Source organism: Trichoderma aggressivum, assembly GCF_033847375.1.
Source record: "Trichoderma aggressivum f. europaeum strain CBS 100526 chromosome Unknown scaffold_037, whole genome shotgun sequence".
Lineage (NCBI taxonomy): Eukaryota > Fungi > Ascomycota > Sordariomycetes > Hypocreales > Hypocreaceae > Trichoderma > Trichoderma aggressivum.
In genome coordinates, this window is record NW_026946403.1 from 267,421 (window position 1) to 280,169 (window position 12,749).

The following is a 12,749-nucleotide window of genomic DNA, read 5'->3' on the forward strand; positions in this document are numbered from 1 at the left end:
AAAGGCTGCCAGGGACAGACAGCGCCATGATGCCCGTTTTGTCCACGGCTAACCCTCTGTGGCGCCCACCGGTGCGCTTTTCGCCGGCCAATGCAGCGCCTTTCAGGGCATTTCTACAGCCACAATTTCTGCTTCTGCACTCTTTGCTCACCACTGCAAATCTCTTCTTCCCGCATGGCGGCAAACACCACAGGTGATAGCGCCTCGGTTAGCGCCACACCACTAGGCACAGGGAGCCTCCGGAGTGCCTCTTCCAGCTTAGCCGCCCCTCTGCCACATGTCACTGAAAGGCACAGAAGACGCTGGAAGCTGCTCCATCCTCTCAACATCCGACCAGAAGCTCGTTTTTCCAACCTCGTCAGACGAGAACAAGTTGTTGCAAGACGCAGCCCTGTTGGCCCTGCTGGCCCTGCTGGAGCTCCCCAGCACCGCCGAGGTCTACGTGGATCCATAGGCCCACCAGCTGCTCTGCGATTTCCTTGATTTTCCCTCTCAAGCTTTTTATAACCTTCGAGTCTGACAGGGTTGTGACGATCGCGGTGGAGCCAGCATGCGGGACACTTGGAGCACGTCTCAGCGTGCCGAGGCGGCGAGTCGCATTCACCGATTCCCAGAGCTTGGCCCCTTGGCTGACTCGAATCTGCTTGTGCTCGGCGAGGAGGTGCGAGGGCTAATGCTTCGATAGCGACACGATCAGGGGGGGGAATCGTGCCAGAGTCCTGCAGGTGTCCGCCTCGCAACAAACAATTGGCTGATAACGGCGATGGCCTCATACCTGGGCGTACGGAGCTATGACCCTCTCTGCGAATGATCGGCATCGTGCATGGCCTCCGTCACCGTCACCGCAGTAGACGACATACCGCGAGCCAGGGCCGCACACGTTACCCGCCGCTTCCGCCTTGGTTAAGCTGCAGCTCCGTACGGGGATACCTTGCATGCGCTGCGTCAATGTTCAGCCTCCCCGGCTTGGCTCTGCCTTTGCAAACCTCAGCTCGGGCCTTGTCACTGTCCGGTCCAGCGCCGTCTTCTCACTGTGCTGCCGGCCCCGCGCGTCCCACCGCTACCCAGTCCCGGTCCGGGCCCGCAGACTGTGGGAGAACACACATACGTACGCAGGCACAGCATCGGCGCGATTCCCACGAGTTGTTGTCCGTTGTGAGTGAATTGTCTGCAGGGGCCATGACGGCTGGCCGCACATAGATAAGCTCGCACGCTAGCAATCCGTATCATTCTCATGGCGCTTCCGCGGACAATATCTAGCTGGCAAATAAGATGATGATGTCGAAGGCGATCAGCTTATCAATGCTTTTACAGCTCTTCTATTCAGCCCAAAGGAGCAAACACCCGTCTCGGAAATATCATCTGTTGGTTTTTCTCTTATGACAGCTGATGACCCGATCTCCCTTTTGATACGAGGTGGCAAAGACAAGCTTCGGCGGTTTGCGCTCCACAGCCCGCAAAGGCCCGCTACAAATCGAGATTGCTTACCATTGATTGCATGCGTCCAACACGCCCGCACGGCCAAGAGAATGGAACATAGCGATCTCTAATTCCCCAATTAAACTGAGCACTTGCATACATGCTGGGTACGTAAAGCTTATGTACACCGTCTATAACTGCTATTCTGCTGTCCTTTGAGCTTCCTCCCCTTTACCCGGCAATGACTGAATCGGACGGAACTTTTATTCATCGTTTTACTCTATAATATCTTGTGTACAAAATCCATTAGGTGGATTTTGAATGGCTCGGCAGCGTCGGGGCCTTGTTAGACTTTCCCACCCCTTTTTCGTTACCGCAATTGAGTCAGTGGTGAGTGCGCGTCCACCAACTCAGCAGATCCTTGCTTCAGAAAAAACGGACCTAAGCGTGGATTAGAATTTTAACTCATGCAATCATGGTAGCGGTCGTCGTGGCTTTTCTATTAAGAGAAACCAGACTAGAATGGAGCATGGAACGTCTTAATAACAGTGACCGAATAGGCCCAGTAATTAGTGTACATCCTTGGAAAGTTTAGTTTTAAGCATGGCTTCGACGAGCCAGGTTAAGGCCTCGAGAGCTACCGAGGCTCGAAAAGCTGCGTTAACCTCCACGGCAATGAAGGATACAAAATGAGGCTTGTGCTCCAATAAAGGCTGTTCCTCTAGTATTCAGGCCCAGACATCATGACGCCCTTTACGGAGTAGACATCCTAGTATCATCCTCCAACATCAACAACAAGGGTCTGATGAAAGCCGATCTTTGATGTCATGCTGCTAGGATCATGGGTCGAGTTGTTCGCGGCGGTTTTTATAGCCACGCTCAATTACATTTGTTAAGAGTGTTCATGTTTTATTTGAACGATACTTCATTGAATATGTGTGTTCAGGTTTGTAGCAACGATTATGCTTGGCAACGCGCCAACATACATCAACTAATAGTCGCGAGTAGAGAAGCGCCTACATCTTTTCAGCATGTAAACGTCCATGTAATGAGCTTCTTCACCGAGGAGATTCTTGTTCTACATACAGGTGTTAGTAATGACACACAAACTACCTATGATAAGCATTTTGAAAGGTGTCCATCTACGTGCGTAAAGACACCGGCATGTCAGTATTAGGACTGACATCTTCAGCCAATCTTCGGGAAATACATCTTATCTCTACATCCCCTCGTGTTTTAAGACAGGTGCTCAGCATTGGAATCCTATCAGTATGAAGATACAACTCAAGTCTATCCGGTGGATGATCTGTTATCATTGCAGTATATTTCAGCACTGGATGCAAATAATACCAAGTACATGTACCTTGGATACATTTACTACAAGTCATTTTCATAGTCTAGTTTCTCATACAAATGAATATACATATCGACCTAGTCAGAGTGAATTATTATTGTACACATCTATTTTGTTGTCTTGCCTACATGTAGGCATCCAATCAATTGCTTCTTCCTAATCCCCCTCTTTGACATTGGGGTTGGGGATGCCTCCTCCGCATTCCTGACGAGTCATAGCCCTTGTCACGTTGATTTAGGCTCTCGGCAATTCAAACGGACACTGCACACGTCATAAGCGAGGCATCTAGCGTAGCATTGTAACATTTCGTAGTTTATCATTTCCAAACGGGCGCATAAATCCGGCTCATCTCTAGATTAGGTGCGATGGACTGTCTCGCCGTCGGGATAATGATGAATAACCCTTACATGCACGCAGTAACATTACCGCTGCTTCAATGGAAGAAGAAATTATCAACGATAGAGGAGAAATCTCGTTACTAGGCATGCCCGTATGCATCTGAACTTGTAGACAATTCACACCAAGAACTACGTTTGATCTGATATTGTCGTTAATCTCAGCACTCAAATGTCATCAATGTTAAACTACTATAAGTCCCGTGCCTCTAGCGGACCCCTCGTTAAGAGTCTAGAATGCGGGGTGCAGCAAAATGCCCCCCAGCGCTGAACCGTTTGGGCAATCTTTAGCGGATGGCTGGCCTAAAAGTGCCTGAACTACCGACGGCAGAGGCACCAGACATAAACCGATAACCATATAAAGGGTTCCGCGTGAACCTCCCTTGACCAACGCTGGTTGGACAAGACCATCATAGACTTTTGGTGGTTTTTGTTTTGTTTACTGCGTGCGAGCTGGTTCTGGTGCCTTGTTTCCTTTTGAACCCTGTTCTAATGCGCGTCTTTTGCCTTTTACTGCGTTGAATAGACTTACCATCATCAATTATCGACGACGACCGTGATGGATTCCCCCGACGATAAGCGGCCAACAGAAGTGCAGCACGCAGAACACAGCCAACTCCCGGGCTCTTCTCGACGAGATGGCCAGTCCAGTAAGAAAGGAGCCGATCGCGCCCTGGCCATCATCGGCGACCAAAAGATTGAAGTCTCCGAGGAAGAGAACCGTCGGATTCTGCGAAAGACTGACCGAGTCATCTTGGTCATCTTGGTTTGGGTTTATTTCCTGCAGATTCTTGTAAGATTAACCTCATGAGATCGTTTCGACTGGATGTATGGATTCAAATCTGACGAGCAAAGGACAAATCAGTGCTGGGATTTGGCGCGACATATGGGCTCAAAGAAGACACGCACCTCAGTGGCGGACAATACTCTCTCATTGGGTCCATCGGCCCAATCGCCCAGCTGATATGCCAGCCATTCTCGTCTTTCCTCATCGTCAAGGTGCCTCACCGCATCTTGATGCCTGTCCTTTGTCTCGGATGGGGCATCGCCCAAACATCGATGGCGGCATGCAACACCTTTTCGGGATTAATGGCAGCTCGTTTCTTCCTCGGCTTGTTCGAAGGCGGTTGTTTGCCTTTATTCAGCGTCATCACGAGCCATTGGTATCGGCGGGCTGAGCAGCCGATCCGTGTTGCCGCCTGGTATGGAACCAACGGCGCCGCTACGATTTTTGCCGCCGCCGTTTCGTATGGTCTAGGACGGGTTGAATCCAAAGTCTTGAGGGAGTGGCAAATGTAAGTATTCGTCGTCTGGAATAGAGCTCGGGGGACATGGTTAACACAATATCAACTTAGAATCTTTCTCTTCGTTGGCCTTCTCACGGTTGTCTCTGTGCCTTTTGTTTACTGGAAACTGGACAACGACATTCTCTCTGCAAGATTCTTGACCGAAGAGGAGAAACCAAAGGCAATCGAGCGGCTTCGCGCCAACCAGACAGGTACTGGTAACCGAGAGTTCAAATGGAAACACGTCATCGAGGCTGCTCTGGAGCCCAAGACTTATCTATGGTTCGGAATCACGTTATTGCTCAATATAGGAGCAAGCGTTACCAACACCTTTGGCCCTCTGATCATCAATGGACTCGGCTTTGACAAATACAAGGCCAGCTTACTCAACATGCCGTTTGGAGCTCTTCAAACCATTCTTATCCTTCTCGCAAGCTTTTTGGCTCAAAAAGCAAAGATAAAGGGGGCCATATTAGCTGTCTTCATGTTGCCGGTTGTGGCCGGACTGGTTATTCTCTACTGTGTTCCACGAGGAGATTCAAGCCAGGGGGCACTACTTGCTGGATACTATCTTCTGGCCTTCATCTTTTCGGGTAACCCTCTCATCGTCTCCTGGATCGTAGGCAATACTGCTGGAACGACGAAAAAGTCAATCATCATGAGTGTGTACAACGCGGCTAGCTCTGTCGGTAATATTATCGGCCCCATCCTGTTCAACGACAGAGACGCGCCTGCATATAAACCCGGTTTGCGTTCGTGCCTTGGTGTGTTCTCAGCCTTGGTTGGAGTGATATTAATTCAGTGGGCCAATCTCATTCTTCTCAATAAGTTGCAAGCCAAGGCACGCGTGCGCAACGGAAAGGAGGCAGTCATCATTGATCGATCTATGCAAAACCACTACCGGACAGCCCGGCATCACGAGAATGGGTTGCTTCAGCATGATGAGCGATCCGGTGGGAGAGAGGATCACATTGGGCAAAACGCCTTCTTGGACCTCACAGACCGCGAGAATGACGAATTTGTGTATATTTACTGAAAAGGGGAAAGTTGAAGCAACTATTATATCTGCCTTCCTAAATAAACGCCGAGCCTCTATCATTATTTCTATTTCCCAAATACCAGTGAGCTGAGATCTACCTTCCAACCCTATTATCATTCCAATTTCCTTTCTAAAACATTATATATTTAGCAAATGTCATACAACGAGCTCACGATCTGCTGAAAATCCCTTCAGGAGACGCAAGTTTAGCCATAAGAATGACAATGCCACCAAAGAGGCACATGGCGCCGCTAAACATGGCTGCTTCAAAGAATCCAACATAGTGTTTCACAAAGGCACCGTCTATGGGAGGCCCGATCAATGCGCCAATGGCACCCAATGCCAACCCCATGCCGGTATAAGTACCGATACTGCGCGGGTCCTTGGCACATCCTGTGATGGACACCGTTGCTCCGGATATGATTGTCCCAGAAGTAAAGCCAAAAACGGCAGCGTATGCAATGATTCCTGCATTGTTCTTTGTCGCTGTCATACAGAAAATGACGATGCTGGTGATGAAAGATCCAAAGGCATACACATTCAGCCTCCCGTACTTGTCCGCCAGCACTCCCGGGATAATACGGCCAAACGTGGATGCGGCGTTGAGAATGGCGGGTAAGTAGCCAGCAAGCGTTGCGCCCATGCCTTGTGACACGGCATATGTTGGAAGAAAGATGATGGGCATAAACATGCCGAGGAAGACGAAAAAGATGGAGATGACGATGAAGTTGTACCTTGCTTCGAGGAACGCTGAAGGAATCAGGAATGACGCGGCGCTCGGTGGCAGACGAGCTCTGAGGACTGCGACAGAAAATGCCATGAATGGTATCATGAGAAATCCTATGATCCTCACTGTCCATCCAAAACCCAGAGACGTACTGTTGAGCATCTTGGACACGGCGATAGGCATGATGATGCCACCAATGGAGGATCCAGATATCGCCAGACCGAAAGCAGCAGCTCTCTTTTTGTCAAAGTACTGCGACAAGCTGCCCATGGCTGGAAACTGCAGGAATCCCATGGTAACGCCCATAAGGACACCTTGCACGAGCATAATTTGCCAGTACGTCTTGCATAGACTCAACATCATGACGGCGAAGATATAAATGACAGCCGCCGGGTGGATAACCTGATACACGATTAGTTACGAAAATTTCCAAGGCTATAATGACTTCTCTTTTTATCATGATGTTATACATACCTTTGAACCATAACGATCAAACATGGGACCTCCAATCATTCCTACAAAGAACTGCAGAAATGCAGATAGGGAACCAATCCAGGCCACATCATCGGGAGACCGGTGGCTCAGTTGGTGAGTCAAATAGTACTCGGTAAACGTTCCGAAAGAATTGGAAAATCCCAGACAGCAGAAAAAGATGGAAGCGGCTCCAAGAGCGACGAGCCATGCTCTGAGACCACCATCAGGCGCGGGCTCTAGTTCGTCCTTGGACAAAGGCAAGTCTTGCTGACCAAGGCCCGCTTGCTCCTCCGGGAAAGGTGTCGATTTCTCGTCTGACAAAGTGGATGACATGTTGAAATATGCTGCAATTTAAGGTATCCTTATTTGGATCTGATTAAAACTTGCTTGGGAACAGTGAACGCGGCTTGATCATAGTGGAGGGAGATGCGATTGATAACCAGGAAACGCTCGTCTCTTATAATGAAAGAAATAACGACCCAAGGCCGAAGGAATGACTCGGTCCCCGAGTAACACCATACTATCAAGACTCCTTAATCCACATCTCGGAGATGGAATTCTGCCATTGAGCTGAAAACTTTCCGTCTATCCAACAGCTTTTGTCGTAGGATTGCGTGTAAGTCGGGGTTCTGCCAAATCAGGAAATAGCTGAGTCATATGTCCGAACAATTTCGCGGCGGGCAAAAACCAAAATCCGGTCCGACTCGGACTTCAATCCCCATCTAGGAATTTCCCGAGTCCGTGAGGTAATGAGCCGTCCCTCAATCCCTCAACTTCCTTTACCTGCAACTCGCGTCTTATCGAAAATACCGATTACCAAATCTAGAGTTACTCCGAGAAGACGGCCAGCCAATGGATCATGGACCGAAGACTGTGGTCGTCGAAGTAGAGCGACGACGACGGAGACCTGCAATGCAAGTGTGCACCTCAGCTTCAATCTCACGACATCTTCATCTAACTAGGGGGATGAAATAAAACTACAGATCATGTGCGCTCTGCAGAAAGCGCAAGCTCAGGTGTAACAGGCAACGGCCTTGTAGCAACTGTATCCGGTCAAAAACGGAGACGTGCGTCTATGAGAATCACCACCTGGTGGAGCAACCTCTGGCAGCCGGACAGTCGCCTGGACGCAGCCAAATCGGCGTCTTCTCTCTCGCATCTCGCCCTCAAGCACAGTCTCATCTGGATTCCAATCCTAATGAGGCGTTGGCAATACGAAATCACGGCTCAAATGTAGCATCGAGAAACACCATCAGCCCTCTGGCCTCTGGAAGCCAAGATGACTTGACACTCAGCTTGAGCGCTTCTGATGAGACCAGGCCTGGGTTTTTCGGTCTGGATCGATCTGAAGGTGCGTCAGGGCCTCTGAATCAGTCTGTGGATGCAGTTCCCGACTCGGATTTTCTTGCCAACGCATCTCACATTACTGGAGGAGCCATTCATTTTCACCGTGACAACAACCCGTCAGATTCGACCAATGCTGGACTCATACGGAGCGTCACGCATAAGACGCGGTTCTTTGGTCAGAGCCATTGGATTAACATCTTTCAAACGGTAGGTAGAACATTTCATCTGGCCTTGTTTAGACCGCGAACATCACTCACCTCAGTTTCAGTTCAAAGGCATGTTCGTCATGAATGAGATACATCTTTTAGAGAGCAGGTCCAATGTCTACCCCTTGTTGCTCAAGTGTAAGTCCCTGGCGAGGGTCATCAAGGCCAAGAGGACCCCTGCCTGGCCGGCCATACCAACAAGGGAGCTGCCTGAAAGGCAAGTTTGCGACAAGCTCATTGATTGCTATCTGAAGACAACCGAGAACATATTCAGGATTTTGCATCTGTCATCCTTCAAGAGGGACTACGAAGAATTATGGGAGCCTGGAGCCCATCCCGACATAGCGTTCATTGTTCATCTCAAGCTCATATTGGCCATTGGCGTAATGTCTTATGATGATGAACTGTCCATGCGCACCTCGGCCATCCGCTGGGTGTACGAAGCCATGACATGGGCAGCAGAACCCGAGTTCAAAGCCCGGCTAGGCATTCAGTTTATACAAACTCAGATACTGCTGCTGCTAGCTCGGGAAGCCGTTGGTGTCTCTGGCGACTCGGTCTGGGTGTCAGCAGGGGACGTAGTCAGGAGAGCTATACACATGGGCTTGCATCGAGATCCGCGCCACCTGCCAAAGCGATCGCTCTTTGCAAACGAGATGCACAGAAGGCTGTGGAACACTATTCTTGAGATGCTTCTGAGAATGAGCCTGACGTCAGGCGGCCCTCCGCTCATTCGCCTTGAAGACTTTGACACAGAGCCCCCCGGCAACTTTGACGACGAGCAACTCATGATCGAGGGCTCAGTCGAAAAGCCCGAAAATGAATACACAGCCATGTCCATTGCGGTAGCTCTTCGAAAGACATTTGCCGTCCGGCTTATGGTGGTCGGGTTCGTCAACGACCTCTCCTCGTGTGGGACATACGAGAAAACACTGGAACTGGATGCCGAATTACGGTCAGCTTACAAGACTCTCTGCCGGACGCTTGGAGGATTCAACCCCCAATCTGGGAGACCGTGCGGTCCTTCTCCGTTGGACTTGCGCTTCGTGGACTTCATCATGCAACGGCACATATCGGCTCTCCACACGCCCTATCTCATCCCGGCCCTGCGCCAGGCGAAATACGCCCTGTCCCGCAAACTCGCCGTCGAAGCCGTTCTCAAGACATGGTCCGCAGTCTACCCTACCTCGGCAATCATGGCTCCCCAACTGCGCCAAAACGGCCCCAGCTTACCCCAGGAAGACCTCCTCTCGCGGCTCGCCTGCTCCGGGCCGGGTTTCTACAGAATCGCCTCGCTGCAAGCAAGCCTTCTCGTCGCCGCCGAACTCGATAACCAACTCAGAGAGGAGCGGGGCCTCGTCCCTTCGCCCTTCCGAGCAGACCTGCTCTCCGTCATCCAAGAATCCAGAGAGTGGTGCCTCCGCTCCATCAAAGTGGGCGAGACGAATGTCAAGGGCTACATGGTCAACTGCATCATAGTCGCCCACATAGAGGGCCACATGAAGGGCCTTGACCCCAAAGAGATTCCTCCGTTGTTCCTCAAAGCCGCCGAAGATTCAGTAGAAGAGTGCCTCGCGATATTAGAAGAAAAAGCCGGCCAAAGCCAGGGCGAAGCAGCGGATCCCAGAGATGAATTGGATGTTGGAATACGTCCACAGAGCCCAGATTGGGATTTCTTGGTAAGTCTCTTTTGAAAACATTGATGCCTCTGCCCCTCTGTTGCGACATATTGCTAACTAATGGACCTTTACCTTCCTGCTTCACAGGTATCAGACGCCATGTTTGCGTACAACGCGGGCATGTCAGAACCCATGACTTGGATGTTTAGTGAAAGTGTCCGATAAAGGCACAGTAAAGAACGTAAACTTGGAGCAATCCCACCTCACATAGAGTGTAACATTATTATGCGTATAATCAGTTTTAGAAATATTTCAACTCCTGCAACATCTATCTAGTAGAAGTCATCCAGTCAACCTTTGTGTTGACAGTGTATGTAGTATCCTAAGGCAATTATCTTCAACAACGCAAATGGGCGGATGGTTTAGTGGTATAATTTTCCCTTAGCATCAAGCAACCTTCGAGCTGCTTAACCGCATGGGAAAGGTCCGGGGTTCGATTCCCCGTTCGTCCAGTTGGTTTTTTTTTTGTTTTTTGGAGAATAATTTTTCTCCTACTCTTTTTGTCCAATATCCATATTTTTCTTCCACTTCTTCTTCTTCTATGTGGATGGTTTCGGCAGGACTCCGGCCGGCTTTAACCGGCGCCGGAGAATCTCGGAGGTACGTACCTGCATACAAGAAAACCCCCTCGTTGCTGGGATAATCGCATGAAATGTTCAAATCGAGCAATACAACAAACGATATGTGTGTGATGCACTACCAGTCTCAAATAACCGCGTTATCAAGCGAATCATTGCCCAAAAGAGGTAGGCAATGCCCTCACCGCTTCGTGTCTATTGATTGATTTTATACTACTGCCTAGGATTCAGATTGATAGTTCAGCAATGCTAGCAAGTTGGGAGCATCCTAGCGCCAAGGCTTGTCTCAATCCAGATCCAGATACTTACCCAAGAAGAACCAAATAGATGAACTTTTTTTCTTCTATAATGCAAACAGTAGAGTGCCTGTACGAGTACGGGGCGATGCTGGTGGGGGTTGCATATTAGTAGTATTGGACTGGCGACTCAGCAGTCTACTGGTCCGTAAGTATTCATGGGCTGAGACACATGGTAACTATTCGAAAAGGCGGGATGGAAATGTGTCATCATACGGTTTAGATGTCGGACTTAGATGCAAACGCAGTGAAGTGTGGGAGACTTTTAGAGAAATAGCTGTGTCTCCCCAAAGAATAGAACAATGAGATACAACTAGACATTGAATTTGCTGTGCTTATTGCCCAATAACGACATCCAGCATTGCTTGAGCCCGGATTTGACTTGTCGCTTGCCATTTGGGCGGATATTTCTCGCGTTTTGGAGGGGCAGTCCTTCATCGACCAGGTTCCCGCGGAACAGGATGTCGGCGGGTAGGCGGAATGGCGGGGTTCCGGGAAGGCCTGTCAGGAAGCTTGAGCAGGCATGTAGATATAGCTCCGACCACTCAACGAGAAGCCATTCCGGCATCATCAATGTCGTGTATGCCCGCTGGTCGTATGCGAGAAGTCATTTGACTCTCAGCCGTTCAGGGATTCCAACACACATTCCCAACAGGGGAGGCTATGCCAATGGATGCCAATGGAACCAAGACTCGTAAGGAATCCGTAGGGTGAGAAACGATGGCGCCTCTGCCCCTCAACTCCGTCCTCCCATGCGCCACGTTGATAGCATATGACGTTTGCAGCGCTGAAATCAGGGGAACAGACGGGTGGCCCGCGAACAATGGGCTGAGCCAAAAAGGTGCCGAGCTCCTCTCCACGATTCAAGTCGGGATGCTAGCATTTGTCCAGCTGGCCCAGGGTGTCCCTCCGGTTGTCCTCCTGGGCGTGGAGACCCTGGGACCCCCGTTTGCCACACTACGTATGTGATGAGGGCCACCAATCGCGTTATCGTAGCTCTGGAGCTGTTGTGAGTCCAGATCATCAGTTGAGCGGAAGCCGGACGGTGTGTCCACGTATGGAGGACACCAACACCCCTTGATCCACGCTGCTACGCCATTGAAACTTGCCAAAATAACAACGCAGTAGCCTCGGGTGCATAATTGTCTGTGTGGCTAAGGGGCAAGGGGTCATCGCGTAGATCATGGAGTGTGTCCAGAGAAGCGTGAGGCCTCTGACTGACCCCATCTTGCGCAATGTGGCAGCTGTAAGCTTATAAATAGTCCCGTCCCTCTCCATTGAATCTGATTTCTTCCTCTCTCCTTGAATCAAGCACTCTCTTGACAAAATCCACAATCACACATCTTCTTCTTATTCACAATGGCTTGGTTCGACGGTATGATGAGTCCCGCTGCCACCTGTGTGACGACGTTTGTCTAACTCCTTTTGCAGATAACTCTGATCAGGCTCAGGCCTACGAGGAGGTCACCCAGCGACCCCACGAAGCCAAGTGGTCTCACGAGCTCATCGGCGGTGCTGCCGCTTATGAGGCTGCCAAGGCCTACGAGGACCACGTTGCCGAGAACGGTGAGCAGCATTGTCCTCTGTTGACTTTTCCTATCGCATTTCATGTTCTGATCCCAACTACCTAGGCCACCCTGACGAGCACGCCAAGGCCAAGGAGATCCTCGCCGGTGCCATCGGCTTCTTCGTCGACCGCGAGGTTGAGACCAAGGGCCTCGACTTCATCGACAGTGAGCGTGCTAAGCGCCACGCCCAGGAGCAGGCCGAGGAGCAGCTCAACAACCAGTACGGAGACCGATGGTAAATACAGTCAGATAGAATAAGAGAAAAAAAAATCGACAGTATCATTGAAGCCAATCGTTTCGTCTAAGACGCGTGTCTTGATGCGGGGTTGTGAGAACCCCTCCATGAAGCTCTCTCATCAGCTTTGGTGTGTCCCATAGTCG

General features: G+C 50.2%; 6 protein-coding genes across 6 annotated transcripts; 4 read left to right on the forward strand and 2 right to left on the reverse strand.

Moving 5' to 3' along the window:
• Window positions 1-358: 358 nt before the first annotated feature.
• Window positions 359-937, reverse strand: Triagg1_8000 (uncharacterized protein; the record flags this gene model as incomplete). The annotated part of the gene is made up of 2 exons (XM_062902799.1): window positions 359-670; window positions 776-937. The coding sequence occupies 2 exons, from the start codon at window positions 935-937 to the stop codon at window positions 359-361; spliced, it is 474 nt and encodes a 157-aa protein (XP_062753080.1).
• Window positions 938-3,727: 2,790 nt separating this feature from the next.
• Triagg1_8001 (uncharacterized protein) lies at window positions 3,728-5,490 on the forward strand (the record flags this gene model as incomplete). Its single annotated transcript, XM_062902800.1, has 3 exons — window positions 3,728-3,961; window positions 4,024-4,463; window positions 4,524-5,490. 3 exons carry the CDS (start codon window positions 3,728-3,730, stop codon window positions 5,488-5,490), a joined length of 1,641 nt encoding a protein of 546 aa, XP_062753081.1.
• Window positions 5,491-5,662: 172 nt separating this feature from the next.
• Triagg1_8002 (uncharacterized protein) lies at window positions 5,663-7,027 on the reverse strand (the record flags this gene model as incomplete). The annotated part of the gene is made up of 3 exons (XM_062902801.1): window positions 5,663-6,294; window positions 6,373-6,622; window positions 6,695-7,027. The coding sequence occupies 3 exons, from the start codon at window positions 7,025-7,027 to the stop codon at window positions 5,663-5,665; spliced, it is 1,215 nt and encodes a 404-aa protein (XP_062753082.1).
• Window positions 7,028-7,546: 519 nt separating this feature from the next.
• Triagg1_8003 (transcriptional regulator family: Fungal Specific TF) lies at window positions 7,547-10,091 on the forward strand (the record flags this gene model as incomplete). The annotated part of the gene is made up of 5 exons (XM_062902802.1): window positions 7,547-7,612; window positions 7,657-7,682; window positions 7,735-8,248; window positions 8,310-9,926; window positions 10,014-10,091. 5 exons carry the CDS (start codon window positions 7,547-7,549, stop codon window positions 10,089-10,091), a joined length of 2,301 nt encoding a protein of 766 aa, XP_062753083.1.
• A 1,378-nt stretch (window positions 10,092-11,469) lies between these two features.
• Triagg1_8004 (uncharacterized protein) lies at window positions 11,470-11,928 on the forward strand (the record flags this gene model as incomplete). Its single annotated transcript, XM_062902803.1, has 3 exons — window positions 11,470-11,510; window positions 11,586-11,761; window positions 11,828-11,928. 3 exons carry the CDS (start codon window positions 11,470-11,472, stop codon window positions 11,926-11,928), a joined length of 318 nt encoding a protein of 105 aa, XP_062753084.1.
• Window positions 11,929-12,159: 231 nt separating this feature from the next.
• Window positions 12,160-12,607, forward strand: Triagg1_8005 (uncharacterized protein; the record flags this gene model as incomplete). Its single annotated transcript, XM_062902804.1, has 3 exons — window positions 12,160-12,175; window positions 12,232-12,366; window positions 12,432-12,607. The coding sequence occupies 3 exons, from the start codon at window positions 12,160-12,162 to the stop codon at window positions 12,605-12,607; spliced, it is 327 nt and encodes a 108-aa protein (XP_062753085.1).
• Window positions 12,608-12,749: the final 142 nt, after the last annotated feature.